Here is a 27,375-nt window from a genome sequence, read left to right on the forward strand (position 1 = left end):
AGTCGCTTTTTCCTCTCGGGCTGAATGAATAACGGCTTCACCCGATCCCTTGCCAGCTTTGCAAAATTCAGCCTCTGCATTGTTTTGCCCCCATAAAGGGGGATTCCTCCCTTTCAGCTGGGCAACTATGTCTTCTGTCTTAATTTTTCTTCATTTTAATCCTTCCATTCCCCCCTTTTTCCTCACTAGCTGAAGCATGAAGCTCGAAGTGGGGCGGCAGGCCATCGGAGGGGTTTTAAACTACAGCTGATAAATCAGACAGCAGCTCTTCTCTCCCAGTGTATCCCAGTTTACTCAGCCCTCCAGGGACTGGGGGCTGTAGCCAGTTGGGGGATTAATTTTGCTAGCTTTTTTTTTTTTTTTTTTTGTCTCTTCTGTTCAATTTGTCCATCCCCTCTCTCCCCCTCCCCCCGTCCCTTTCACGCAGATTCCTTTTCTCAGGGGACGGTGTTATGTGTTGCTGTTTTTATTAGCGCGCTGCCTAGATGAAAGACCTCAGTGTTTTCGCGCAGGCCGTGCTGTCGGCCCTCGCTAGAGGGAAACAAGAAAAACTTCTTTTTTGACATAATTTTCCCACATATTCCATTGGCTGAGGGGACATACTTGAGAGAAAAAGGGGAAAACTCCAGCTCTTTTGTCAGGGACCGTTTCTATGAAGAGGCGTTCTGCTTTTATTTTTCCGGTTTTGCCTCCTGTTCTTTTCACAGAGACGACAACAGCAGTGGGCTTCTTGGTTAAATGCCTCTCATCTCTCCTCTCCTCCACATACACTATTAACATGAGAAAGGTCTGTGGTCTGGAATGGGCCTGGGGGGCATTGATCAGTGCTGGCTTATGGGCAGGTTGTTTTATTTTTCATAAGAGTAACATTTCAGATCACTTCAGATGAGAGGAACCCTCAAGGTTCTTGTTCTCAGAGGGGATATCACATGCTTTAATCAAATACTCATTCATATTGGGAACGTTTTTTCGGGTGCATTATAAGCAACCTGTAAAAATTATAAAAAAAACAAAATCCCTGGAAATATTCTTTACTATATATTAATGAATGTATTTACTATTATTATAATACTTCATTCAGATTGGTCAGTGGCATATGTATAATTGACTAAGCTAGTTTCACTCACTTATCACGTTATGGGTTTATAATAAAACACTTAAATCAATAAATAATATACTTAAATTTTCATGCGCAATTATATATTTAATGAGGGATAAATAGCCATGTTATACTCATAATAATGTACAGTCAGCCAATAATTGCACAATACACCTTCACAGGTTAATTTACAGTGATAATGACCAGCTGAGTGTACATGATCTCTTACTTGTTTACTAAAATGTAAGTTTAAACACTTATTAAAGGATACAAAAAGTTTCAATTTGATTTATCATTCTCATCTCTTCCTCTACAGGTGGGACTGTTGGACCTGGAGTTAAACCGCCTAACAAAAGCTCTGTTCCTGGCTCAGGTGGTTCTGTCTGTTGTTATGGTGGCTTTGCAGGGATTCCTTGGGCCCTGGTTCCGAAACCTGTTCCGTTTCGTGGTTTTATTTTCATACATCATCCCCATCAGGTATGTTTATATTATTATCACCCAGATTACACTAATGTGAAAATATTGCTGCAAAATCATCAGCAGTGTGAAATGAAAACAAGCATATTTTAGTACAACATTTATATGTGTGTGTAGTCTAAGAGTAAACCTGGACATGGGGAAGTCAGCGTACGGCTGGATGATTATGAAGGATGAGCATATTCCAGGTACTGTGGTTCGGACAAGCACCATCCCAGAAGAACTTGGCCGTCTGGTCTACCTGCTTACAGACAAGACAGGTACTTTTAGATTTTTTATTTTATTTTATTTAATTTAATTGTTTCATTTTGTTTTTATTTTATTTTTTGTTATTCTCTTCCTTGCTTTATTTCATCCCTCTTTCTTTGTGTTGAAACCACTCTGGCCATCCAAAAGCTTTATAATAACTATTGATTTTTCTCCTGATCTTAATCTTTGTTTGCTGTTTTTCCAGGCACTCTGACCCAGAACGAGATGGTCTTCAAGCGCCTCCATCTCGGTACTGTGTCATATGGGATGGACACTATGGATGAGATCCAGAGTCACATCATCCAGTCCTACGCTCAGGTGTGACTGACAAGTGTCACCTTATACATCACCGTTAAGACCATCACTTTCACTATAGAGAAAACTTAAGAGGTTTCACATCCTTCACAAACTGCTGTCATCTTTGGAGTGTGTTTGTGTGTCTGTGTGTGTGCAAGTTTTGTGCCAACAGCTGGGTGACCGTGTTAAAGCCACAGTGGCAATTGATTTTCATGCTTCATGGTCCTTCATTACTGTGATGATGGAGTGGCAGGCAGGTTTGAAATGTACCCATGATAGGAGCGATCATAGCCTTATTATATCCCCCCTCAGGACGTGTCAGAGTCCGTGTCCAACAACTTGTGTGAAATTGAGTTTGACAGGAATCAATAAACATAATGTAATTTACAGCTTAACATGCTTTGGTGTGCACGAGGCAGTTATAGCTCTGATTCTCTCTGGAGTGTTATGAGTATAAAGAAATTGCTATTAAAAACAGCTGTTGTTTTGTAGAGGGCAAAACCCATCGTCTTTTTTGAGATGGGGTGAGTGTACAGACAGTTCTTGCCTGTCCAACTGGGATTTTGAACTCAAATTGTGTTTTGAAATGTCAAAATTTGATATTCATATGTAGACGATGTTGTTCAGTTTGAAACCTTCAGTTCACAAGCTTTTTGAGGCTCTATAATAGCATTCTTAACTTTCCATAAAATTGTAATGTAAAGGTGAAGTATGCCATTTTTGTGGCACTAAATGAAAATGAAAAATGTGAGAAAATTATCGGTTCAGTTCACAAGCATTTTGTGACTCTTTAGTGGTGTTGTGGCTTAAAAGTTTTTCCATTAATTGAACTTAAAAGGCCAAGTATGTTGTTTTTGTGGGACTGAACTTTAGTTAATGTGAAGGTAAGAAAATTCAGAGAGGAGCAGGACCTTCGAATAGTGTAGAATTGTATATGTAAACGCTGTTGTATATTTGTAGGTGTGTGTGTGTGTGTGTGTGTGTGTGTGTTTGCGAATTCTGATTATTTAGTCACTCAAATACTTTTTGATGTAAAACGGACTGATTTCCTACATAGTACTAGTTTTTTTTTTTTTTTTTTTTGCTGTATCACTGTGTTCTTCTCTTTCTTGCATAATACATATGGTGTTACTAAATATAAATATTTAGAGAACACACCAATATTATAATTCTTGATAATGCCAAAAAGCTGATAATTAAATTCTACAAGTGAATTTAGACATCACAGCATTTATAATGTACATTATAAAAATGGATATTCATTTTGAGATTTGCTAAAGATTGTTGTTAATATTATTAAATTAATGTTTTTTTTAAAAAGATTAAGTCAGCAAATATAAATGTAATAATTAAGGAGCATTTTTAACTCTAGTCAGTATGACATGCCTATTTACAACTGGCTGACTGTGCATTTATCTCATCACACTTTTACTGTACTTATTTTTATATACATATTCAGATTGTCAAATCAGGAACCTAACATACTTTAATTCTGAGAGAGTGAGGCAGCAGTGGGGTGTTTTTATGTACCTTCATCTGCGATTTGAAGGCTGTGTGCAGGTTGTCATCTCTTCCCCTCTGCAAAGCTCTGAGGAGAGAGGAGTTCATCAAGAGAAATCTCCTGCTCCAGTGGAGCACAGCAACCCCTGTCAAGCACACACACACACACACACACACACACAAGAGGACTCACAGTGGTGCTTATGTAAATTGATAAGTTTCAGAGTCAGGGTGGGAATCCGGCGTTGTGGTGTGGGGAGACACTGATGAAATCTTCGCGCTTTTTTTTTGCCCAGTGTGTCCTGACACTGAGAGAGCACAGGAAGATGAATTATCAGCACGCACTTCCTGACCAGTCCCCCGTTCTTATACTACACATGAGGTTATCAGGTTGACATAACTTCATCGTTTAACTGATTTTTAAATGTGTTGAACTGAATACTTTTTTAAACAAATATTTCTTGCTGTTAAGATGACTTGGAAAGGGTGACTTAAATTGTTACAATAAATTATTTCAAATGAATTCTGTTCTTTTTCTAAGAATGCTTATGCAAATGTTAAGCAGCACAACTGTTTTCAACACTGAAAACAATAAGAAATGTTTCTTGAGCACCAAATCATCATATTAGTGATTTCTGAAGGATCATGTGACACTGGAGACTGGAGGAATGGCTGCTGAAAATGTAGCATTGCCATCACAGAAATAAAATATATTGATATAGGAAACAGTTATTTTCAATTATATTAATATATCACGGAGTATTATTGTATTTGTGATCAAATAAATGCAACCTTGGTGAGCAAATAATATTATTTTTGAAGCTAAAGCACACTCTTGTTATTTCAACTTTGTGTCTCTCCAGGTGAGCTCGGCACAGTCTAATGGCAACAGTGCGAGTTTAACACCCTCTCGTAAACCACAGCCGCCCGCACCAAAGGTCCGCAAGAGCGTGAGTAGCCGGATCCATGAGGCCGTGAAAGCCATCGCCCTCTGCCACAACGTTACACCGGTGTACGAATCCCGCGTTAATGGTGCCAGCACGGAGCCAGAGAGCACAGAGGCCGACCAAGACTTCAGTGACGACAATCGCACTTACCAGGCCTCCAGTCCTGATGAGGTAAGAAAGATGGGACGTCCTGAAAGAAATCGTATTTATTCAAGTCATGTATTTATTTGCTTAATCAAAATTAAAATATTATTTTGGCACTTTTTTTGGCATTTTTATTATTTTATTTTTGGCATTTTCTGCTTGAGTGGTTCGGCCAAGAAAAGAAAACAGGACACTTTTTTTTTTTCTATTTATTTTATTTAGAAATCAGATAGATTGCATTGACACTGGTCTCCTCATTCCTCTAACAGTGTAATCCTATATATCGCTGCTTTAGTATTTATGACTCCCCCACTTTAGCCTTGAATTTACTGCCTTATTGGATGGTAATATAGACTGTGTTAGTAGAGAAATCTGAGAGGGCTCAATAAATATCAGAAGCAGAGGGGGCAGGGATAGGTCACACACCAGGAAGGACTCGGTCATCATTTGTGTTGAGAGATCGTAGATATTTATAGATCCGTTGTAGAGCAACAATATTTTGAATGAGTTGTTGGTAAGAAAAGCACTAAATAAATGGCAGAAAAGGCATTGAGGCCAAACATATGTCACAAAGGCAGCGGCAGGCTCATTATAGTTAAATATATTTTTTAACAGAGGGGAATGAAGAGTTGTTTGAGGCTCGACTTGGAGGTATAATTCACCCAAAAATTACATTACTGTCATCGATTACTCATAATCTTCTAAGCCTGTATGACTTACTTTCTTCTGTCGAGTGCAAAAGATGAAGTTTAGAAGAAGTTTTCGTTTTTTGCCATTGCTTTTCATCATACAATAAAAGTCTCCAAAAATGACCAAAAAAACCCATAAAAGTATTGTAACAGTAATCCATATGAAACCAAGGTATACAGAAATACAGCCTGACTGCATTTTAACTATGCTATCTTTATATAGCTTTTTGTCATTTTTGGAGCTTCACAGTTTGTGGAGCATATTTCTTTTTTGTTGTCTATGGAAGAAAGAAAACCATATCCATTTTGATCAACATGGGTAAATAAGTAAAAATGATGACAATTTTGATGTTTAGGTGAACTAACCTTTAAGCGTTCAATAATTCTGAACAATGTTTGCTGTTCCCTTGCAGGATCTAATGAAGATGAACTAATGAAGGGCAGTCGTTTTCAAACAATTGATTGTTTTCAAGGAAATACGCTAGTCATTATATAAATTGAAAATATTCCGGTGCTCTTTCATTTTTCCTTTATACAGACCCAGCATCTTTTTCTTCAAGACCTTCTGTAGACGTAGATATCTTTTGAGAGTGATAAAAGGAAAAAGAAATCTGTCCATCTCCCTCTTTAGTGGAATTGCCTGTCCTCTCTTCTCCCTTGATGTGTCTACTTATTTATTTTCTTTAATGCCCAGGTCTTATCTCTCCAACGTCTTCACTCCGGGATTGATCAATATTTAATTTTCTCTGAGAGACTAGCGGTTAACACTAGTCTTTCTCTACGTGTCACTCTCATCAGCGCCTGTGTCTATGTGTGCTCGCTCAAAGACCTCCAGCCTTTTCAGCCTTTAATATGACAGTCGCATAGCGATAATATTCCTAAAGAGAGCCGAGTTCAGGGATTGAATATCCCAGATGCCTTTCCGGACACTTACTTTAAGTCATTTGTGACCTTTGACCCCACACTGTCATGGGTCAGAGGTTTATCATGACCTTTAATGATTGGACATTCTCATGAGCAAGACTGTTTGTTATGTCCGATAATGAAGTTTTACTTATGGGGGGTAATAGAAGTTCACTGATGGTTTTATTAGTGGTTTTGGCTTATTCAGATGAGACGACAGTGTTCAGTAGCTGTTGACCTTTGCTTCTTCTAGGAAAAATATAGTATTGCCCTCTAACCTTTAGACTATTAAATAGAAGTTGTCACAAAAGATGGGCTACTCGTACAAGAGAGTTATAGCATGTTCAATTATTTTAGAATGACTTTTTTCATTTAAAATCTGTGATTGGGAAGTGGAATTTGTAATATGAATTTTAAAACTAAATATAAATTTCACAATTATTATTTCCAAGCCTAGATCGTTAAATAATAATAACTTAAACTTTTAAAATGCCAGTAATCAAATGACTGGAAAAGTCATGAAAAGTCATTGCTCAAAAAGAGTAAAATAATATATATAATAACGATAAGTGAAAAATAGAATTCAGATAAACTTCTCTCAGCATATTCCTGGATGAAACTGCTCCGTCAGATAAAACCATCTCCACTTTGCCTTCTTTATGGCGTCGTATCATATTTCCTGTCACATCTGGTCTCTTTATTAAATAATAGCCACGTCTTCATGTGGTCGTAGGTCACATGGTGTGGTTTCAATCCTCTCCGCTTCTTGAAGGCACAGTGATCTTGGTTTATGATTACAGCTTTTCTTCCTGTACTGCTGAAATGATTGATAGAGTGTATTAAAGGCTCTCCCCTGTGTCATTAAACAGATCCCTGCTCCTCTCCTGAAGGCATTTCCCCACCACCTGAGTTACGTGTGTGTGTGTGTGTGTGTGTGCGCGCTCTTGAGGGCATCATTTAGCACTGTCAGGTTGATAGAAGACTGGCTAATTAGTCATATCACATTGAAATGCCATAAACAAGAGTTCTAGCTGTGTTCTGATGTGTGTAAGAGCAAAGAAAGCAGTTGTAATCAAAGAGCTGTGGAGTAATTTAAAGGCATAATTTGCAGGGATTTTTATGATCTTTCAGTCTTGAGATAAACAGTGCATGCATTGGGGTCAAGAAGTCTGAGACACAACTGAACAAGATTTTATGTAATTTATTATCTTTTCAATCTTTTCTAATTCCATGCAGTATTTTTTATAAATTCTATTATCAGCATATTTCAAATAGAATTGGCAAGTGAATTACTAACATGATTTTTAGATTGTCTCAGTGTTTGGTTTGGTTTTACTGACTGTCAAGCATGATTTGAGAATGATCCAAACGGAATCTTGTGCTCCAGTGGACACAAGAAAATTTGACTGTACAAGAATTCATATGATCAGTGACTCAAATTGGATTTTCAGAAACTTCATTAGTGACCTAGACCTAGTGTAGATTTTTTATCCTAATTTTTTTAGGCATAAATTAGTGCTGTCAATCGATTAAAAAAATTAAATGCGTTAATCACAGTCCTGGACTGTGATTAATCGCAAATTTTAAATACTAGGATTTACCTGTAAATGTGTTGAAATAAAGGAATGCATGACAAACTAGTTTAAGGTAACAGAACCTTTCACATCTCCGCCAGGTGTGAGACATAATCCTTATTATCCTTTTGTTTTAATTCAGCCATTATCAGCCTTTATATTGGCAATAAAAAGTTTACCAAGCTACATCGCTTCAATCCCAGTACACATTTGCCCAACTATTATCAAAAGTATTTCTAAATAAATACAACAAAACATTTTCTTGTGACCTTACATGAAGTATTATGATAAAATGCATTATGAAGAAGAATTGGACCTGTTCTGCAGGTGCATTAGAGCTAACATTAGCATCATGCTACATAAGACAATTTATGAGATTAATACACTTTCACTCAGAACCAGTGTTGGGGAAAGTTACAAGCATTACAATATTGCGTTACTACCCCAAAAAAGTAATTACGTTACTATGCTACTTTTTATGGAAAGTAATGTTACGTTACTTTTGCATTACTTTTTAAATATGAGCAGGGCTTGATTGTTTTTAATATAAGAAGTTCTATTTATAGCAAATGTAAAAGCCCTTTCACACCAAAAAGTGTAATGAATAAACCTCAGGCTGAAGGAAAAGTAATTTCACGTCTGTACAGTAGAACTCAGGAGAAGGTGAAGCACAATTGTTGTTTGCTTATGAGTTTGGTTGAACTGGATCATCAGAGGTCAGCAGCAAAGACATTGATTAATAAAATGGGATTAGATACATTTGTGTTATTTAACATTTAATTATTGCAGGTTTGCGTCATATTCTGAGTTTGCATTTCACTCTTTTAATTCGTTTTGATAAATACTAAATCAGTTTTTTTACGAGAGGGATGAATTAATGCACATTCACACTTAGTATAGTACATAGTACTACATTAAAAGCATGTTCACACAGCGCGCTGTCAGTAAATAAATGGGAAAAAAGTAACTGGCGTTACTTTTTGGAAAAAGTAACTAATATTTTCTTGTAAATTAAAAAATAATGCGTTACTTTACTAGTTACTTGAAAAAAAGTAATATTACGTAACGTGCGTTACTTGTAATGCGTTACCCCCAATACTGCTCAGAACTCACTTTAAACCACCATCGAGTGTTTGTAAGTAAATTCACATAGAATTTAGGATGATAGTGTGCATATCCACGCAGGCAATGATTACCTTCCGCGCTGCGATGACTACGAGAAGTTGGGTCAAACCTTATCGAACGATTAATTTGCGTTAAAAAAAATATTAACGCGTTAAAATATTAACGTTGACAGCCCTAGTATAAATGTAAATGTGACTTTTTTTGAAAGACAGTTTATTTAAATTTATTTTATTTTATCAGTATACTGCTGTTGTCTCTGTACACTGGAAGCTTCTCTCTCTCCACAACATATTGCTTGCATGTGTATACATACAAGCAATATGTTACGTGTTTGATTCAGATTTTATTTTTATTTTTTCATAAAATGTATTTGTTTGTAATTTATATTACTTATGAATATTATTTACCTATGTTTCTACCTATTGATCTGTTTTATTTTATTTTATTGTATTGTATTTTCAACTTTAATACAGTATTTGTTTTTTTTAAATCTACTCATCAGCCATACTATAAATATGCCCAGCTCTTTAAAGATGATTTGATCATAGAGAGCAAAAAGTTGCATGTAACTGGTAATAAAAACAGATCTTTTACTACAAGGCAGTCTTTCACATGTTGTGTAGGTGGCTCTGGTGCGCTGGACTGAGAGTGTGGGTTTGACTCTGGTGAACAGAGACCTGACGTCCCTCCAGCTGAAGACCCCAGCCGGACACATCTTGACCTATTACATCCTCCAGATCTTCCCCTTCACCTCTGAGAGCAAGCGCATGGGCATTATAGTCAGGGTGCGTGTCGCATTACAAGTGTACGAGTGTGTTCGTCTGTGTTCGGAATTACATATTTCTCTCATTTCAAACTCTAAAAAACTTCTGGTGAGAATATGAGTTTGAAAATATGTGCGCATCTTCTGCAGTGTGGCTTTATGTCCTTTAGCCTTTGAGTAAGCTATTAGATACTTCAGGACTCTGTGTACATGAGTGTTTCTGTGAGTGTGTCGTGTTGTGTTGTGTTGTTTGTTTGTCTGTTATAGTACATGGATAAAAGAAGCTTTTGACATGCGTTTGTGTGGGAGCTTAGTGCAGATCATCTCTGTTTTTCTTCTTATTTACTGATAACTTTAGGGCTCCACGTGCTGTCTGTGTGGTTTTGTGCTCTACAGTTGGGCATTAATGATTTAGACATGATTTGGATATTTTTTTTTAAGTGTTCTCTATTGAATTGATTGTGTTTCAGGAGGAGGCTACGGGCGACATCACATTTTACATGAAAGGGGCTGATGTTGCTATGGCGAGCATTGTACAGTACAATGATTGGCTGGAGGAGGAGGTAAGAATGCATGAACCATTGTTGATGGGAAAATCGGCATTCTGCTTTTTCGTGTGGGTTTGTGAGCTTATGAATAAATCTAATTGTCTGTTTCTGTGACCCTTCTTTTGTTTTGTTTATTTGCATTTTTAATTGTTTTTGTATCCAATTCATAATCTGCCTTTGTGTGTGTTTGCGTGTGTGTGTGTGTGTGTGTGTGTGTGTGTGTGTGTGTGTGTGTGTGTGTCAAATGACAGTAAACACAATACAAATAATGTAGCACCTTTATATTTGTTCTCAAATGTAATTTATCCATTCAAATGCCACCAGATTAAGAGAGTCTCACAAATGTTGGTGTAGTGTTGACTGGTGTTATTTTTAACATTTTAAGTGAAATTTAAACAGTAAAGCGCACTGTAAAACCTGACAAGTCAAGAATACTCAAAACATTTGAGGAAACGTATTGCCTCAAAAAACAATTTTTTTTTAAGTTAGTAGAGTTTAAAATTTTTGACAAGTGGGGCGGAGCCAAGCCAAGCCTTGTTTCTATGATCTCACCACACTCATCACAATGATAATTATATACAACTTGCTTCCATTAACAACACATTCATTCAGATCTTTATAGTCAAGTACTAATTAGCAACGGCACACTGGCACATGCTGCTACCGTAGTTATCTAAAAGACTCACAACACTTGCATGTAAAAAGTCAAACAACATGAAGTATATATAGTCTTTAAGTTTTGCTGTCCATCCTCAACCTAACCACAGGCTCTACTCTTCACCACAACGGTAGCACTAAAAAATCAACATAACCGAAACCTATGTAAATCCTAACATAACACAACATTTAAGTACTAACTTATGTCTCTCTATGTTAATCTTGTGCAAAAACTCACAAAATAACACTTAATTCCTACATTTATTTTCCTTGTTGTCTGATGCAAAGCGTGCTGGGAACTAGAAAACGCAATCGTTTTAAGTGCAACTTACTACAACAACATTTTGAGTTATACAGAACTTATTTCAATTAAGTACAATGAACTTTCATTATTATTTGAGTGAAATGAACTAATTTCATTTCATTAATTTCACTGTTCGGTTTTACAGAGCAGTTATGATACACAAAGCTAAGAAAGCATAATGTAAGAAAATATCTAACCATTTTTACATATTGTGATTTGTATTGCATGTTATATAATGACACTGTTCAAATGTTTGGGATTTTTTAAGGAATTAATACTTTTATTTAGCAAGGATGCATTAAATTGATCAAAAGTGACAGCAAAAATGTTGTTATAAAATATTTATATTTCAAATAAATGCTGTTCTTTTAAACTTTCTATTAAATAAAGAATCCTGATAAGAAAAGAAAAGTCATAAAGACAACTTTTGGTAGACAAATTTGCACAAGTTTAAAAGTTTGGGGTCAGTAATATCGTTGTGTTTTGTGACAGTAGAAACATTTTTATAATGCTACAAAACATTTGTATTTCAAATAAATGCTTTTTGTAGTATTTATAAAAAACTCAGGAAAAAAGAAAAAGTTTATATTATAAATATTAAGCATCACAACTGTTTTTAACGTTGATGATAATGTTTCTTGAGCACCAAATCAGCATAGAACATGTGACACTGAAGAGTAATGGCTGCTGAAAGTTCAGATTTGCCATCACAGCATTAAATTACATTTTAAAATATATTAAAACATAATTAAAATATTTTAAAATTGTACTGTATTTACTGTATTTTTGATCAGATATATTCAGCCTTGGTGAGCATGATCTCCAAACTTCTGAACAGTAGTGTATATTAGGGATTTAACCGTATTAGCAATATCGTGACAGCAATATAGATAGTCTCGATATGATCATGGTCACGTCATGATATGAAATGATAGGTTTTCCTTGTTTTTAAACTATATTTAAACTCTTTATTCTAACATAAAAGGTCTTTAAATTTGTGTTTTGGGCCATTATGCTTTACAGTACTGTCAAACGAACTAAAACCGAAAGCACAATATGGCTTAATCCGTTCATCAACTTCGTTCAGGTGATCAGCTCATGATCCTGTGTTTTCTGTGCCTCAGAATGGCTCCATTCACTGTGAACTTGTTTATTTCATGTGCTGTGAGTTTAGTGCACATTTGGGAATGCAACAGCCACCAGTTATGCTTTATTTTTGCGGCAGATTACAGCATTTCACTAGATTTGGAATGAGATGGTGTTTTTGTAAGCCTGTTTTCACTGAAGCTGGAGTTTTCCTTTAAAAAATAAAAGCTATACTGCCATTTCCGTCAAAATAAAAGCTTATAAGTGCAGTATGAACTACTGACAGCTAGCGGTTTAAATGCAGTCCAAATTTAAAATATCCCTTTCAAATGTAGAAATTTGGAAAGAACAATTGTAATTTCCCTACTGTAGTGTGAAGCAAAAATAATATACCTATGAAATATTCATTTTCATTTATTTTACAGTGCAATTGTTTTACAATAGATGGCTATTACTGTAATTGTTGTTATTATTAGTATTATATTCTAATTTGTTTGGCCTTACCAAAACGCCAGTGTGAATGTAATTTAGACTGAGACAGTATATCACAAATAAAAAGAGGGTTGAGTCCCATTTAAAGTTCAGGTACAAGTCAATTCTGATTCAACTTTTTCTGATTCTTTCTTAGTTAAGAACATGGGTTGGAGCTCTTAATTTTGAACTCTCAAAGTACATTAGATAGAATAATTCAACTTTAAAATGTACACAATTTTCAATATTTCATTTGACTTTTTTTTTTTTAAGTGCCCCTATTATGCGTAATGAAAGATTCATATTTTGGTTGTTGGAAGTCCCCAACAACAGGTTGACATGCATGCAAGGTCAAAAAACAATTTCATTGTCTTATAATATGCATTTATTTTTTACCTTACTTCCTCAACGACTCCCAAACGATTTGCTCAACGATTAATTTTTCCAAACCCCTCCTTTGCGTGACGCTAATCTGTGGTGATTTGTCCGATTGGTTTCATTTTCATTTCATCAAGCCTGTAATGCCTCATGAAGAAGTGCTTTGTGTGCAGCGTTACCAGGGAAACCTCTGTTTTTACCGCTCCAAAAGGACACCTAGTGGCAAAAAATGTATTTGCATTTTCATTCAGACCAACGCGAAAAGACCAACCAGTGGGTGGGCAATATGCTAAGGTTTCATGTTGACATCAACATGAACCGGCTTGGGATTCGTTTAAAAATGACTCGTTTCAATGGTTCAGAGTCAATTCTTTCTTTTTAGAGACAACAACTTTATACACGGTGCACTTTCAGATTTAAAACTTTGCAGGATGTTTTCATTCACTTAGAACTGTGTTGCACACGGCATGAAAGGTAATTTGCAAAAATCCATAATAGGGGCACTTTTAATATCGCAAGAAATATTGTATCGTGGACTTCATATCACGAATACTATACTATACTGTACTATAATATTCATTATAGTACTGTGAGATTCTGATATCATTACAACCCTGGTGTATATACATATTACATTTTATAAATTTATAGCATAAACAAGTATTTGCATAGTATATGACGACTCATAGCTCATACAGTTCCCGTATGTCTGTCATTCCAACTGACTTCCTCAGTAGGTACCTCCAATGTTTTTGGTATTGAATCCCTTGTATGAGTGACTTTATGAACAGATCCCTATTGAATTAATAATCAACACATTTGATAAGGTAGCACTAAGCATAACAAACAGGTTGGCCTGTCCTAGCCTCTGTGATCAAGGACAATCTGTTTAGCCCATCATCACACATGCATTTCTCGCTTTGATGATTACAATTGTATTGGCAATATGCAGTCGATGAGGGGCGGAGATGAGGCTTATTAATTAATGAATGACCTCAATAAAGGCGTATGACTGGGAGCATCATGTCATAATCCTCATGCGCTTTGTGTGTGTGTATGTGAGATGCTGCTATAAGGACAGGTCAATAAGTAATCACTGCATCACTTTCGCCTGTTGGATTTTCATATCAAAATTAAACCGCTGTCCCACATCTTTTACAGTCTGCTCAAAGATTCCCACAGGCACTGTTGTATTTTTCACGATTGATTCTTCCTGTGCGTGTGTGTGTGTGTTTGCATATCTCTATTCGCATGACACTGATGATGTTTCCAGTTGTTTATATCTTTGTTCTCATGCTTTCTGTATACCAGTTGAGTTCACAGTCTAATACACAACCACACACACTCACACACACGTCATGGCTGTAGCTGATGTAATTGAAGTTGTGTGTTGCATTATGTTGTCTCAGTGTGGGAACATGGCCAGAGAGGGCCTGCGGACACTGGTAGTGGCTAAGAAATCACTGACTGAAGAGCAATACCAGGACTTTGAGGTATGATATACCAATTCACAAATGGGTTCATATGGGTTAATATTGTCTGTTTGTACTCCAACAGAGGAACCATTATTTTTAAGCAAAATGCCATCGTTGACATATAGATCTAAATTGTTTTGTGTAATAAATACAATGCAATAAAAGACCTTTAAAATGATCTCTAGAGAAATATTTAACATTCTGTACCCAAACTGATTGCTTCCTGTTGCAGTATCAGGATCAACTTATTTATTTCCTAATAGACCAGTATGACCCTTGAACCCAAAAGTTGATGATACTAAAAATTTACTCTGTAAAAGGTCTACTATAGATAAAATGCTATTTACTCTGCGGTTTTTAGTTTCTTTAATTTTCCATTGCTTAAAAAACAAATTCTTGAATCTGAAAATAATGGAATTTTTTTGTGCATTCTAAAAATAGAAAGAAATGGTTCTGGATAAAATGTTGACAGAAAATTATATGTGTATCTGATAAAACTGGTTACTGTATATTGTCATTCTGTTTTAGGATGTTGATGGAAAGAATACAATTATTGGTTAGCATGTAAATTATGGGAGATAACAGGTGGCATTAAAGCACAATTTATCAGCATTAGATTAGATTATTAGATCGCTAATTTCTTTCTAATTTCTAATTAATTAATTTCTTAAATTTATGTTACCAGTACTTTACTCATTGCAAGACTTATAATTGGATTATTCAGGAAAGAGCATGTAAAACACGTAAGCATCTCAAATTCATTTGTTGTCCCCAACACTTGGGCCAAAGTTAGCGTGTTGCAATAACGGATGCATTTGGACGAGGCGGCTAGACGTCTGTCTGTATATAATAATAACCATAACAACCCCATGACTTGAGTAACAAGCTGAAGTAATCAAAACCCAAATTTGGTTTGTCAGTAACAGAGGGGAGGGGGGCGGGGGGTTGCTTAATTGTACGTTTGAAGAACCAGTTATAATAGATAAAAATGATGCAAGATCATGTCAGCTTTGCCATGCACCTATTAAATTTTTTCCCCAGAGAATCCCACCAACAAAAAGAGTAACTACATATTCAAGGGAGTTTTCATTTTCTGTCAAGCCCAAAGATTACATTTCATTTTTGTACGTGTATGCGTATGTGCGCGAATGCAAACGGTCGATATATGCACTCTGGCTCAAGCCACTGCCTCTTTCGCCAAAGATAAAGAACCCTTTCAGTCAGATCTGGTGCCACTGGACCCACCCAGACCGTGATTTCAACTGAGGTGTTTATTTTTGATTTTTTTTACTGACAATTCACTTGTCTTTAGTCTATTAGTTATACTACTAGTTTTTGCTATGGTATTTAAGTACTTAAAGTGTTCTATTAATAATAAGTGTTCTTTAAATAATAAAGAACCATTTTTTGCTCATCCAAGAAATGACCCAATCTATGACTCAAAATCCGTAATATGATCCAACCCATGAATTGTGTGATCCGTTGCACCCCTACTCTGTAAACTTGTTATTTGAAGGGAAAATACAATCATGGAAGTTTTTAATAATGCTGATTTGTCTGCAGTGAAGTTCAGCTGTTGTCTCTAAAATTTAAAGAATGCCTTACCGAGGGGCTACCAGGGGTTTTTAAATTTTGTGAGCCCTGGAACACATACACTACCGTGCTTGTACAAAAATGAAGTATACTTTGGGCTTTACAAAAATCGTGTGGTGCATGTACAATATGCGCATACTGTTCTGGTGATGAAATTGCGTCATGTATACATGTAAAAACAAGTATACTTTGGCCTGTAATGAGCAGGTTAGTGGAACACAAAAAATCTTAGTCCCAAGTGTTAGTGTCCAAAAGGGGCAAGATATCATCTGACTTAGCAGGGTGTCGCCAGAGACATGCTAAAGAGTAAAGACGTGTACTGTTAAGTGTCACCAGAGAATGTCCTAGGTTAACTTAAGTCAGGTCCGTAGAGGTATTTATCCCACAGCCTGTTTTCGCGCATTTTTTCAAGCATTTTTTTGTAAACACAAGGAAAAATATATTCACTTTAAAATATAATCACTTTTATACATGTAGAAACAATATGCATATACACTACTGTTCAGAAGTTTGGGGGCTGTAATAATTTGTAATGTTTCTGAAAGGTTTCTTATGCTCACCAATGCTGAAAAAATGTAGTAAAAACAGAATTACTGTGAAACATTAGCTGTATTATACTTAAATTTATCTTAAAATATAATGTTTTCCTGTGATGGCAAAGCAGAATTTTCAGCAGTTATTATTTAATTATATCTTGATTTTATTCATTACATTTATTATTTGGTGCTCAAGAAAGATTGAAAACAGTTGCTTAATATTTTTGTATCTTAATATATATTACTTTGTTTGGTTTAGTTCTTTTTTTTCTAAAATGCTTTGATGAATAGAAATTTAAAAGAACAGTGTTTGTTTGAAACAGTTATATATATATTAAGAATGCCTTTAGTGACACATTTGATCAATTTAATGCATCCTTGCTGAATAAATGTATTAATTTCTTTGAAAGAAAAAATCTTGTTAACCCTAATCCTTTGAACAGTAGTGTTATTTGTAATAAACAACATTTTGTACAGCACATTTTCAAAACCATTTAATATACAGTATGAAAACATGTCACTTGGAAACCTCTTTGAACGATTATGTTGATGTTACAAACAAATCATAGAATCAGAGTTTGGAATTGATTAATTGAAATTGTCAGTTTGAACTGATTTATATAAGCAACTAGTCAAATTAACTAACAGCTACACCATTTTTGCTACTGAAGTAAGGCCAGTTTAAAATCCTCATAACTTAGCACCCATTTTATCCATTTCTGTCTGTTCAGAGTCGTTATAATCAGGCGAAGTTGAGTATCCATGATCGCACTCTGAAGGTGGCGGCAGTGGTAGAGAGTCTGGAGAGAGAGATGGAGCTTCTGTGTCTCACTGGAGTAGAAGATAAGCTGCAGGCCGATGTCCGGCCCACACTAGAGCTCCTCCGCAATGCAGGGATCAAGGTACACATGCAATATGTGGCCAAAAATATGTCAACACCCAAACACCATGCCAATATTAACTCTTGGGTTCTTCTTTATGTTTCAGATCTGGATGTTGACCGGAGACAAGCTGGAAACTGCTACGTGTATCGCCAAAAGTTCCCACTTAGTTTCTAGAAATCAAGACATCCACATTTTCAAACCGGTAGGATCAGAACCACTGGTTATCTGGTTTTTTAAGTGAAGTGGATTTAGTGTGAACGCTTTATGGTGTTCCTGTGGCAGGTGTCTAACAGGGGCGAGGCCCATCTGGAGCTGAACGCCTTCAGGAGGAAACACGACTGTGCGCTGGTCATCTCAGGAGACTCTCTAGAAGTAAAAAAAAAAAACTTGACATTTCATATATTAAACAAAATCATGTATGATCAGATTTGATTTTCTCACACTGATTTTGTGTGGCCCATCAGGTCTGTCTGCGCTACTATGAGCATGAATTTGTGGAGCTGGCATGTCAGTGCCCCGCTGTGGTTTGCTGTCGCTGCTCTCCCACGCAGAAAGCTCAGATCGTTCGATTGTTACAGCGACATACAGACAACAGAACATGTGCCATAGGTCAGTCCTCTCCACTTCTCTCTTCACTCAGTCTGTTGAGTCTGTCTCATCGTCCAATAACTGAGACAAAACCCACTTAAACTCAACTCTCTCAAAGCACATGAATCTTTGAGAGCGGTAAAGATGACTGTCTTCACAGTGTCTTCTCATGTTTTCCTGCTATCATCTTTCTTATCTCTGTGCTCAGGCGATGGAGGAAATGATGTCAGCATGATCCAAGCAGCAGACTGCGGTATCGGTATTGAAGGGAAGGTGAGGTGTATCTCATTAACGTAGATTGTCTTTTCCTATCACTTTTAATTCATGTTTAATTAATTATATTTTCCCTGCAAAATGTTTTTTTTTCTCAGTAGCAGAATGTGTAGGTGTTTTTTTTTTGTTTAATTCCCTTTAATCCATTTGTTAAAACTCTTGTTAGATTCTCAGTACTGTTATACAGTATCGTTTTTATTCAATTTTATTAAATATAATATTTTTGCAATATTGACAATCAAACATTATAATTTAAGGTTTAATTCTGATATTGATGTTTATATAATTTATTATATAAAATGTACTAAATATTAAAACATTTTACTTTGTCACCATAAAGACGAATAAATTTGCTTTTTTAAATTATTTAAATAAAAAAATACATATATATACATATATATTATTATAATAATTATAAAAAAACAATATATATATATATATATATATTTATTTATTTATTTTTTATATATATTTATATATATGTATGTGTGTGTGTATATAATTTTGTTAAGCTGATTTTAGGCATTCTGTTAATATGAATTTGGGGCAAATATGCTTAAATGTCACGATGATGTCAACACTTAATGGTCATAGATTATTTAATTTTGTTTTATTATTATTTTGAGGTAAAATATGAAAATATGATCTGGGTATGTTATTGGCAGTTTAGTGACATTTATCCATTCATAGTTTTTCCTCAAAGAAAACATTTATTAGTACATTTATTAACTCTTTTAATCTATCTTAAGAAATAATAATAAAAAAGGTAACAGTATAATATTTTAGACTCTGTGTGACTGAGTTCATAGAAGTGCATTATGTCATCTTGCCTATTGTTCCAGGAGGGAAAGCAGGCGTCTCTGGCGGCAGATTTCTCCATAACCCAGTTCAAACACATTGGTAGACTGCTGATGGTACATGGCCGCAACAGCTACAAACGCTCAGCAGCTCTGGGCCAGTTTGTCATGCACCGTGGCATGATCATCTCCACCATGCAGGTAACATACACACAGTGTGAAGAGCCTCATGTAATTCAAATTCAAAACGTTTTTACCCCAGGCTCTTAATGCATGGTTTTTCATTCTGGAGCATCAGTGGGCGTTTGAACCTTCTGTAATGGTTGCATATGGGTCCCTCAGTTGTCCTCAGTGTGAAAAGATGGATCTCAAAATAATACAGTCATTGTTGGAAAGGGTTCAAATACACAAAAATGCTGGAAAACCAAAGAATTTGTGGGACCTGAAGGATTGTTCTGAAGAACAACAGGCAGTTTAACCATTCAGGACAAACAAGGGACTCATGAACAACTATCACTAAACAAAAAAACAACGCAGTATTAAGAATCGAGGATGTGGGGATGTGAACTTTTGAATAGGGTCATTTTTATAAATTCGACTATTATTCTCTCTTGTGGACTGTAAACATCATTTATGTGAAATATCTTATTCAGGTCAGTACTAAATAAACAATAGCATGCATTTTGTATGATCCCTCTTATTTTGGTAAAATAATTAACATTTTGCAGATTCTGAAAGGGGGATTTAAACTTTTGACCTCAACTGTATAGTTCCATTTCTGTAGTCATATAGTGCCCAGACTCATTACAGTAAATCTCTCAACACAAAGAGCAACACACTTGTGTTGCTGCTGTGCAGCCTCTTGATTTGAAGTGCTAACATCTTGATTTGAATTTGTGTCTTTCCCCTCAGGCTGTGTTTTCCTCTATTTTCTACTTTGCCTCTGTTCCTCTGTACCAAGGTTTCCTCATGGTGGGGTAAGTAAAGGCTGGTTCACATAAAACTAGTGAGCTGCCTACCTACACTGTAATTTTGGACATCATAGGCGCCTTTGAACATGATGCGTCACATTTCCCGACATTATCTATTTGTTTCTAGTTACGCCACCATCTACACCATGTTCCCTGTCTTTTCTCTGGTGTTGGACCAGGATGTGAAGCCTGAGATGGCTCTGCTGTATCCTGAACTCTATAAAGACCTTACCAAGGTAAAAATATAGGAGACCTTTTAATAGTAAAGATCAGAACTAACCATCAGCTCGAGTATCTGCATGATACACTTGATATAAGTTTCAGGAATGAAGGCATGAGTTTGTTTGCTGCATGACAGTGATGCTGACTTTGGTTTTCCCTCCACTAGGGTCGCTCCCTGTCCTTTAAGACCTTCCTGATTTGGGTTTTGATAAGTGTATATCAAGGTAAATGGATGAACAGTGATGTTTTATATTTTTGTATGACTGTAAACTGTAACTCACCAATAACCTTTACTCGCATCTTTTTTTGGGGGGGGTGCATGATCTAGCTGCACTGAATGTGAAGATGTGACTTGATGTGAATGTGAAAAAACTGACACAGAGCCACAGAATTTTTATGTTTAAAGGGAGGTTTAAAAACAAAATATGTTTATTAGGGAATTAAATACTCAGTTATGATTACAATAATATAGGGCTGTGCTGATTCTTCACCACCAAATCAGCATATTAGAATGATTTCTGAATGATCATGTGACACTGGAGAGTAAATGCTGCTGAAAATTTGGCTTTGCCATCACAGGAATAAATTATATTTTAATATATATATATATATATAAGAAAATTGTCTTTTTAAATTGTAACACTATATTTATCAAATAGAATGGCAAAAATAATATTTATTTTTAAGCAGCCAGGCAACAGATCCTCTTTTCATAGTAAAAACAGATTTTGTACTTTTCTCTGTATATTATGCTGGTGTAATAATGCAGAAAATATTTTTTTAAAAATGCTTGCACACATCTTTTAGAATTCGGTTGGAACCTCTGGAGGAGTGATGCTTGAGTTACCATTGTGCCTCGGTTGATCCAGAGGGATTGTCCAAAGTAAAAATTTACTGAACAAACGTAAGGGAAATGTAAACGTGAAAAAAACCCGATCCAATCTGAGATAACATGACATCTATAAACTAACCATTAACAGACGTTCTCTACAAATAAACTGTGAACGTTTCATCAAATAAGTAAACATTGAAGCGGAATGTAACTTGTCTCCAGTGAATTCAGTGGAGCTCTTTTCATGAATGTGATTTTCAGACCATCGCCAGCTCTCACGCGCGCACGGCTGCCTTATCCGCACTGTAAATCGATCCGCGCAGTGAGCAAGAGAGATCAGTGTCCCCGTCTGACAGCTCCTGCTTTTTAATTAAACCTTAATACAGAGAGACAAGAACAACAGGGAAATATGAGCAAAGAATCCATTTAGTACAGAGAGTAACCCTGAGGAATGTTCGCTGTATGAAGAGAGGCAATTATGTGATCAGTTAGAGGCCATTAGGCTGGATTGCGCTGGCGTTTATGATTAAAATGAAAACAGAGACGGTTACAGTAGGCTGAGGAGCCGAGTGAGCGTGTAGCCTCGCGAACAGAGGTCAGAGCTCAACGCGCTCATGTGTGAATGGGGATCAGACTGTGAGGGAGGGTCAAGAAATCACAGAAGAAACTCGCTCTAGATGGACATCAGTAAACCTTATGGATTTGTCAGGTCTTGCAGTCTAAATGACCCTAGCGGATCTGTTTTTTTTTATTGGTAGTTGTTCCTGTATAATTTGTTAGCTACTAATGTGTCTCATGCACATGTGTTTATACTCATTATAACACTAAACTGACAGCTTTATCTCAGTCCCTGTTGGTTCATCTCAAACATTTCCACTGTGTGTCCACCAGGGGGCATCCTGATGTACGGGGCCCTGGTGCTGTTTGATCAGGAGTTTGTGCATGTGGTGGCGATCTCTTTCACTGCTCTGATCCTGACGGAGCTGCTGATGGTGGCGCTGACGATCCGCACCTGGCACTGGCTCATGGTCGTAGCTGAACTTATCAGTCTTGGCTGCTACCTCGCTTCCCTCGCCTTCCTGAACGAATACTTTGGTAAGAACCGACACAAGGCATTTTTTGGATATTCTTATTTTATTTTACATTTTTATTTTATTTTTAATGTAATTGAATTCTGTTTTATTTCATTCATTTATTTACTTATTTAAATATTAATACATTATTGTAGTTGCATATACTTTTTTGAATATTATTTACCTACCCATTTATTTTATTTATTCATTCATTTGTTTATATTATTTTTAATATTAATTTTTAGTTTATTAATTGCCTATCTATTCTTAAATTTGACACTTTTTTTGTTTAATTTGTATTTTATTAAATAAAAGTAAATAATAAATATTTATAATAAATGTAAACAAATCAAAAATATATAAATGTTTTATCTGTCTATCTATCTATCGTTCTGTCTATCTATCTACGGTTCTATCTATCGTTCTATCTAGCATTATATCCATTGTTCATTCTGTCTATCATTCTATGGTTATATTGTTCTATCACTGTCGTTTTTATCCGTTTACTATATAATAAATTAATTAATTATTTGATTTTTATCTATCTATCTATCTATCTATCTATCTATATCTATCTATCTATCTATCTATCTATCTATCTATCTATCTATCTATCTATCTATCTATCTATCTATCTATCTATCTATCTATCTATCTATCTATCTATCTATCTATCATCTATCTATCTATCTCTTTACTGTTTTATCTGCCTATTTGTCTGGCTATATAATAAATTAATTCTAGAATTTTTTGATTTTGCTCTCTCTCTCTCTCTCTCTCTCTGTCTCTCTCTCTCTGTCTCTCTCTCTGTCTCTTGTTTCGGTCAACTGTTTCCCCTTAAGCTTAAATAAAAGGCCAAAATGAAAATGTTCTCTGTAACAGATGTCCTATAGGCTCTGGTTTCAGTGTTCAAACCATACACACATATATTTAGTTTAGACTGATGTACAATAACTACAACTTTTAAGCTCTTTCCTCTTCTTTCTCTCCATCTCTGTTTTGTGACTGTGCCTCAGGCATAGGTCGCGTGACCTTAGGAGCTTTCCTGGGTAGGTTTGTCTTTCCCTGTGTTCTCTGTTGTTTCACCAACTATCATTTCCTGTCTCCACAAACATGTCCGTTCTCCTCCCTCGGGTTTCAGTCTGATGTGGTGTGGGCCCCTGGGTGAGAAGGAGCCATTCAAATGTGCCCTAACCCTGTGATCACTCATTTTTCAGAACATTCCATCGGTGAAGTGCATCCCATCCACTTCATCCGCAGCCTGACAGACTTCTTTATCATAACGTGTGAAAAAGGCGCTTAATGATATAAACACTTTGACCCTGACGTTTCATTTTCTTCATCTGTTTTGTTTGTCTTCAGATCTTTCGTTTATCACCACACGGGTGTTCTTGTGGAAGGTGTGCGTCATCACGCTGGTCAGCTGTTTGCCGCTCTACATCATCAAATATCTGAAGCGGAAATTCTCCCCGCCAAGTTATTCCAAACTCTCCTCCTAAACTTTCCATATGCTCACATGGTGTCAAAAGGCATGCTGATGCATTGATAAGCACACGTGAATGCTACATCAAACACTTTGAAACTCATCTAATCTTTTTTTTTTTTAAATGCTAGATGTTGGTTCACCAAAAAATGAATAAGCTAACATCATTTACTCACCCTCATGTTGTTCTAAACATTTATGGCCTGCAGTCTTTTTTGGGAAACACAAAAGGAGAAGTTGAGCAGAATGTTCATGCTGCTCATCTTAACATCTGCTTTTGTGTTTTATCTGGAAGGAAAATCCTAGATGTATGGAATGACACGAGGGCGAGTAATTAATGACAAACATTCATTTTTGAGTAAAGCCATCCCAGCTAGAAATGCCTAAAAGTGCTTTATGATGCTGTTTATGTGTGCTTCATGAATGCTTTTTCAGTGCTTTTTTTTTTTTTTTTTCATGTGATTTGTGCATATATATGTGTATATATATATAGACTTTGCCATTAGAACTATTTCTGTGCTCATTATGTTTCTGCACTTAAAGATAGTGGGACAGTTATAGGACAAAATGGTGAGTAGTATTAAGTACTTGAAGAGGCTAAAGCACAAATAAAGAGTTCAAGATAGAAATAAAGAGAAACCAAAGGGTGTTTAAGCACCCACACTTGAATGATGGGCCCAATCCTGTCACAATGTATACGAGGGAAAAATCAGCATTACATGTTTTTTTTTATTGAATATATGATAGCTTTTTATTGTTTTGTTTTTTTATTATTGGTGGTATGTAATGTTAACAATTTCACGATAAAGTTTCAGCTATAATGAACCTTTCATTATTAGTATTATCACACCCATCAGCACTTTCCCTTCTGGCTCATTCTGTATTATTAACTTTATTAATGAGTTCTGGGTGGGCGGGGCTTGATAAATACCTGTGGTTGTGATTGGAGTGTTCTGATTGCATGAGTGTACACTGAAGTTGAATTCGGACAGCTCTGGTTTCCTGTTGTGCTGTGGCTGCTGCTGACATATGATCCTGCTGCAAAACTGTGTAAATGTAAACCAGAGCACAGCTTGTGTTATTACAGCAGGAACTATTTGTTCTGGGAACAACGGTCCTCTCAACCTGTCATTCTAAATGACATTGTATACGACTTTTGACATTTGACAAATCAAACTTGATTGATGCATGACTTGATTGACTTTTATTATTAATATGTTGATGCCATCGAAACAAGACATGAATGTAGGTTTCTGTTGTTGTTGTTGGATTGGTGTTACAAATGAATGACTTTTTTAAGATTGCAAAAAAACGCAAACAAAATATTTGGATGTTCTAGCTGCTTAGTAATAAATACACTGTCATGTTTGCTTTTCTTAAAGCAACCTATGGCACTCGCTCATCAGCATTTATGTTTTTATAGACAATGGCGCCTCACAATCAGAATTTATGTTGGAGTTTTACCATTTTTTGAGGACATTCACAGGAAATACTGCACTAGTTTTGTCCCTTGATGACTGTGCTGACGGTGTGAAGTTGGCTCAATAATGTGTAAGATCATCTTGCCTTATCTTTATAGACCAAGTCAGCTGGAATGAGTTTTATCATTCACTTTATTTTCTATATTGAGTGTGTGTTTACAATACTGAATGAGACAATGCCAAGCACACATGTGCCGTACGCTGTTCCTTTCTGGTGGATTTCCTTTCTGCTTTGAAGACGTTGAGTTGTACTGTACTCAGGAAAACCACTAACTGATATTTCTTCTACTGTATGTATGTATGTGTGTGTGTGTGTGTGTGTGTGTGTGTGTGTGTGTGTGTATATATATATATATATATATATATAAACCGTTAATTAACCCTGTGATAGGCCTAACAACAATAGCTTATTTATTATTTGTTTGAGTCTTTTACTTTTGTTTCTCCAGCATTTTTCTATTGACTGATACATGACTGAAAAATGTGTTGTTTTTGTGGTGTTGTTACTGCGACTGCAGCCGCTGCTTCTGTTAGGGTATTTTCTCAATGTCATCAGCACGGTGGTTTCAGCAGTATAATTGACCATTTTAATGATATTGATGTCTGATTAAAGAGCAATATGTTTCCAAATGGTCTGGTGGGTGCCTCCTTTAAGAAGTCTGAATGATTTTAGTGATTTGCTAATATATCATGTCTGCATATTTCGTATCGCTTTTAAGTATATATTGATGTTAAACCAGTAAAGGTACAAATGCATGTTTGATATGCAAAATAAAACTCTCTAGCAGTATGTAGCTTGTTTTTGTAGTATGTAATTGGTTTGGCAAGTGTTCGTTTGATTTTATTAAGCTCAACAATTCAACTCTTTTTCTGAAGATAGCCTACTGTAAGAATGGTTGAACAGTTTTTTTCTTTAATTTATAGGAAAGGTTATCGTTAACTAAACCAACGTTGGTTACAAGCATGCAAGCCCCTAGAAAGTTACTTATTAATGGTAAATTAATTTGTAACTTGATTATATGTTAATGTATTTATTCATTAATTAATGCATTTACTTGGGTATACATTTGTAATAATTTTATAATTTAATTAAAACTGGTCAATAGATATGGTTGTAAAAAAAATGCTTCATATTAGCATTTGAGTAACAGGTCAGTAAAAGGTGAGTACAAAAGAAATCTTAAAACACTGACCCTTTGCTGCAAATAAAAGTTGCTTACTATTTTAAATTTCAGGCCCCCCTTTTACTCTAATCATGTAAAGTGCCATTTCATGTGGAAAGGACACGAGAAGCTATGACAAACATCCATGAGAGGGCGCAGTTTATGGAGCGAATTTTGTGCCAATATTCATCAAACAAATCCAGTGTTTTGCAAATAAACACAATCTGCTTTGCAAAGAAAAACTCCACTTTCAAACAAACGCAAAGTGATTTTCAAATACAAAACTGCACAGGTATGGACAAATATATGTATTGTGTGTTACAGCTGTGAGAATCATTTGCCTTTTTATGAGGAAACTTGGCTTGATTTTCTCACAAATGCGTGCAGGCTGATTTTCTCACGTGCAATTGAGCAACTTTCTTTTCCAAAAACAGCAGATGGCGCTGTCGGTCAATTTACGCTAGTCTCCTGAGACCTAAAACACCTCTTTACCTTTTCAGACCAATATGAGTAGGGAACAGGTGAGTTTCTGTCTTACGGTCTCTATAATTAACCATTTAGATGTTTTCACAAAGCAACCCTACTACAGTGTCAGTGAAATTCACAACAAGTGCTGTAAAGTTGTTAACATGATTGATTAGTTCAAAAATCAGGAGTGACATGGCTAAACATTTAACTAGGCAGTCTTTCCCTATAAAATCTGATCCATTCTCCGTACCTCTTATCCTCTGTTGGATCGCGGGATATAGAATATACATATATATTGATACAATTGTTCAACATTCAAAAATGA

General features: G+C 35.8%; 1 protein-coding gene across 2 annotated transcripts in view; it reads left to right on the plus strand.

The window, feature by feature from the left end:
* LOC306884924 (putative phospholipid-transporting ATPase IIB) overlaps positions 1-25,961 on the plus strand; it is a 49,875-nt gene extending 23,914 nt beyond the window's left edge. Inside the window, exons 12-29 of one of the 2 annotated variants that reach the window (XM_079441171.1) lie at positions 1,416-1,576; positions 1,694-1,836; positions 2,031-2,143; positions 4,486-4,740; positions 9,628-9,789; positions 10,238-10,330; positions 14,621-14,704; positions 17,547-17,717; positions 17,803-17,901; positions 17,982-18,071; positions 18,164-18,308; positions 18,496-18,560; positions 19,403-19,558; positions 20,270-20,334; positions 20,456-20,564; positions 20,717-20,774; positions 22,274-22,477; positions 23,818-25,961. In XM_079441171.1, the coding sequence (XP_079297297.1) occupies positions 1,416-1,576; positions 1,694-1,836; positions 2,031-2,143; positions 4,486-4,740; positions 9,628-9,789; positions 10,238-10,330; positions 14,621-14,704; positions 17,547-17,717; positions 17,803-17,901; positions 17,982-18,071; positions 18,164-18,308; positions 18,496-18,560; positions 19,403-19,558; positions 20,270-20,334; positions 20,456-20,564; positions 20,717-20,774; positions 22,274-22,477; positions 23,818-23,954 (2,310 nt within the window). In that variant the 3' untranslated portion in view covers positions 23,955-25,961. The remainder of the gene's footprint in view (positions 1-1,415; positions 1,577-1,693; positions 1,837-2,030; positions 2,144-4,485; positions 4,741-9,627; positions 9,790-10,237; positions 10,331-14,620; positions 14,705-17,546; positions 17,718-17,802; positions 17,902-17,981; positions 18,072-18,163; positions 18,309-18,495; positions 18,561-19,402; positions 19,559-20,269; positions 20,335-20,455; positions 20,565-20,716; positions 20,775-22,273; positions 22,478-23,817) is intronic. The other variant, XM_079441172.1, reaches the window with a different exon arrangement.
* Positions 25,962-27,375: the final 1,414 nt, after the last annotated feature.

Source organism: Barbus barbus (genome assembly GCF_936440315.1).
Source record: "Barbus barbus genome assembly, chromosome: 19".
NCBI classification, from domain to species: Eukaryota; Metazoa; Chordata; class Actinopteri; order Cypriniformes; family Cyprinidae; genus Barbus; species Barbus barbus.